The sequence below is a fragment of the Tarenaya hassleriana genome, unplaced genomic scaffold, assembly GCF_000463585.1.
Source record: "Tarenaya hassleriana unplaced genomic scaffold, ASM46358v1 Cleome1, whole genome shotgun sequence".
NCBI classification, from domain to species: domain Eukaryota; kingdom Viridiplantae; phylum Streptophyta; class Magnoliopsida; order Brassicales; family Cleomaceae; genus Tarenaya; species Tarenaya hassleriana.
In genome coordinates, this window is record NW_010960187.1 from 1,553,982 (window position 1) to 1,557,908 (window position 3,927).

A 3,927-nucleotide genomic window follows, 5' to 3' on the forward strand; every position below is an offset into this window, starting at 1 on the left:
TTCCAAAAAGGACGATTAATCAGATGGCAACTAGAATTGCATCAATATGAACCATATATTAAATATATTAAGTCAGCAAACAATTGTTTTGCAGACACTCTAACAAGAGAATGGAAGGAATAATCAAGGCAATTCAGAATCAGATCAGTCAAAAAGACAACCAGATCAAGACTATTCAGGAAAATCTCTCAAAACTCTTTGAGGAGAGAGAGGAGTTGATTAAATCCTTGAACATCATCATAAAAGCAACTGGTGGAACACCAGTAGAAGAAGACCAAAAACAAGAACATACATCCTTCTTGGGAATTCTTCAAATATTTTCATTGAATCAGTATAAATACTGTCGACTAATCCATGTTGAAGATAATTAAAGGCTAGTAATGGGTTGGCTTCTCCGATGAAGATAGCCTTTGGTCCAGTTCTGGTCATTTTTGGGTAAAAACCCATGGTGGTGTGTTTTTCTTTGTAGTCCACTAGGGATGCCCAGTAGGACTGGTATTTCTCGAGGGTGACCTTTTTCATGGCCTCCTTTTCTTGTGTGGTTGGTATTTGGGCTATTCTGGGTATTTTCATTGATGGTAGTTGGGCTTTTGGTTCGACTGGTTGTTTTTGGGCCATAGTCTTGTAGGATTCGTTTAAGGCTTTTTGGGCCTCTTCTTTGGTTTGGAAAGTTTGGTGTGAAACCTTCTTTCCGTTGGTATGTTGCGAAAAGATCGCGTAGTCTTCGTATACTCCTCTGAATGGTCCACTAAAGATAGCGTACCATTTGTTTGATTTTTCTTTTAGAGAGCTCATATTTATACAACTTTGGAACCCTATCGGTTAGGATAAGAATCTCAAACCGGGGCCCGACTTACACACATGGCATTACATAATTATACAATAAAGATTACAGAGATAAGGTTCATGATAACCTTATCTTTTATTGGGGCCTATTGCCGACAATATTATTTCACATGGTCACTAGTCCTTATCACCTTTAATCACGCGTCTGCCGATTCTTCTGATGGTGGTTGGCTGTTTCTTTTCATTTTGTCCTTTAGTTCTTTGCAGATAGTGCATTTGTGATCATCATACCTCATCAGGAAGCTGCAGAGCTGTTCCTTGATGGATTCTTCTAATCCTGCGAATTTTCCTTCTAAGTGATAGAAGTCTAATTCGAAATCTGCTACTGCTTGCATTTCTTCCTTTGAAATGGTCGAATTGTTATAGGTGATGACTAATACGTTACTGCTGGCATAGTTGACTTTGATTTCTGAATCCGCAAGGATTCTTCTTGATGCCTTGAATACTTCCAATAATGAGTGAGCTTCCAGGTCATCTGGAATCTCATATTCTGATGCATCGTCTCTTGAAGGCAAATCTCCTTTTGCCACTCCAAGGTGTATTACAGCCTGAGACTGTATGATCTTATCTTTTCCGAAGATCGGGATTGAACTTTTAATCTTCATGAAGATGGTTCTTTCTTTTGCGAATCGTTCGAAATAATTCCTGATAATTGGTTTCATCCTTCTTGGGAATTCTTCAAATATTTTCATTGAATCAGTATAAATACTGTCGACTAATCCATGTTGAAGATAATCAAAGGCTAGTAATGGGTTGGCTTCTCCGATGAAGATAGCCTTTGGTCCAGTTCTGGTCATTTTTGGGTAAAAACCCATGGTGGTGTGTTTTTCTTTGTAGTCCACTAGGGATGCCCAGTAGGACTGGTATTTCTCGAGGGTGACCTTTTTCATGGCCTCCTTTTCTTGTGTGGTTGGTATTTGGGCTATTCTGGGTATTTTCATTGATGGTAGTTGGGCTTTTGGTTCGACTGGTTGTTTTTGGGCCATAGTCTTGTAGGATTCGTTTAAGGCTTTTTGGGCCTCTTCTTTGGTTTGGAAAGTTTGGTGTGAAACCTTCTTTCCGTTGGTATGTTGCGAAAAGATCGCGTAGTCTTCGTATACTCCTCTGAATGGTCCACTAAAGATAGCGTACCATTTGTTTGATTTTTCTTTTATCTTGATATCAGTAGGAAGTGTAACCTGATCTAATCCTTTTGTTGTATGTTCTTGCTTTTCGTCTTCTTCTACTGGTGTTCCACCAGTTGCTTTTATGATGATGTTCAAGGATTTAATCAACTCCTCTCTCTCCTCAAAGAGTTTTGAGAGATTTTCCTGAATAGTCTTGATCTGGTTGTCTTTTTGACTGATCTGATTCTGAATTGCCTTGATTATTCCTTCCATTCTCTTGTTAGAGTGTCTGCAAAACAATTGTTTGCTGACTTAATATATTTAATATATGGTTCATATTGATGCAATTCTAGTTGCCATCTGATTAATCGTCCTTTTTGGAATTCTGGTTGTATCTTATACCTCCAGAACCCTGTTACATATTGTGAATCAGTTCGTAATTCGAACCGAGTTTGTAGGAGATCAATTTTCCATTTCTTCAAGGTTCGAAGACACGCAAGTGTTTCGAGCTCGTGAATTGGATAATTCATCTCTGTTCGTGAGAATGTTCCTGAGATATATTTGCATAATATTGTTTTTTGTTTCTCAGTTTTTGGTACTTCATTATTATTAGTACGACCATATTGGTCAAGATGGAGTAATTCTTTTCCATCCTTTATTGCTAGCATGCATCCTGCCCAAACTTCTTTGGATGCATCTGTTTCAATAATCAAAAAGTCTTTGGTCGTTGGATTGTATAATTTTGGTAATATCTTTATATTTTCTTTTATATGTTTTACTAAATTTGTATCTTGATTAGTCCAAGACCATGGTATTTTGTCTGATATTTTCTTTTGTAATTGTTTTCGTTCTTTTGCTAGGGATTTGAGGAATCCCTGCTCGGAAACATAGTTAAGGCACCCAAGGAACCTTTGTATTTGTTTTCTGTCTGTTAATTCGTTAGGAAATTGTTGTATTTTTTCATGTACATTATTTGTTAGTTCAATTTCTCCGTTATTATTTATTTTTAAACCAAGATATTCAATTTCTTGTTGTACTAATTTTGATTTCTTTTTAGAAATAATTAATCCTTTTTCTTTGCATCGTTCTAGAACAGTGATTAATTTTTCAGTGTGTTCTGATTGTGATCCGTTTGTAAATATTATGATATCATCAATGTATGCTAGGCAATATTCTTCTAATCCACGGAGATTTCTATCCATGAATTGTTGGTATATTGCTGGTGCTTGTTTTAATCCGAATGGAAGAACATTCCATTCATAATGTTTTTGTGGGGGGCATGAGAATGCCGTTAATGGCTTTGTTTCTTCTGATAATCGAAGCTGCCAATATCCTGATTTAGCATCAACACCGCTCAACCAGTTTTTACCATTTCTTCTTTCGAGAATATAATCTTTTCTCGGTAATTTATAACTATTCCCAATAGTTGCTTCATTTAATTTTTTATAGTTTATTACCATTCTTCTTTTTCCTCGTTTTATCTCATTATTATTTTCTACATAGAAAGCTGGAGCCGAATGTGGACTCGTGCTTTCTCGTATAATCTAGTAGTTCTTTACATTCTTTGGTGAATTCTTCCACATCTCTGTGGGTATATTGCATTTTATTTGGTACATTAATTTCATCTTCGGGGTTTTTTAGTTTTATTACTATTAATTCTTCATTTGTATTTTTTATATCTAATGGATTATCACTACATATTTCATCAAGTTTTTGTTCAATATGAGTCATACTTATAAATGTTAGTCTGTTTTTTAAATCTTCTATAATAGATTTTATTATTTCATTTTTTGTTATTATTTTTGTCGTAACTAATTCTGATTTTTGGTTTTCTATTTTAGGTGCTTTCAGGCTGACCGTTTTTATTCTCTGTATAAATGGTTGATATAATTTTAGAAAATTATTTCCTATAATTATATCTAATCCAGAATCATGTTGATATATTGTTTTTGCTGGAAATATTTTAGTTTCTATA

The 3,927-nt window shown here is 35.1% G+C and overlaps 1 protein-coding gene across 1 annotated transcript; it reads right to left on the bottom strand.

Annotated features, from left to right (window-relative positions):
- Positions 1–983: 983 nt before the first annotated feature.
- LOC104824424 lies at positions 984–2,225 on the bottom strand. The gene has a single exon (XM_010556500.1). It carries the CDS (start codon positions 2,223–2,225, stop codon positions 984–986), a length of 1,242 nt encoding a protein of 413 aa, XP_010554802.1.
- Between the last annotated feature and the right edge of the window lie 1,702 nt (positions 2,226–3,927).

Excerpts from the sequence above, each read along its gene's own strand:
- LOC104824424 (XM_010556500.1), bottom strand. The coding sequence starts at position 2,225 with ATGGAAGGAATAATCAAGGCAATTCAGAATCAGATCAGTCAAAAAGAC.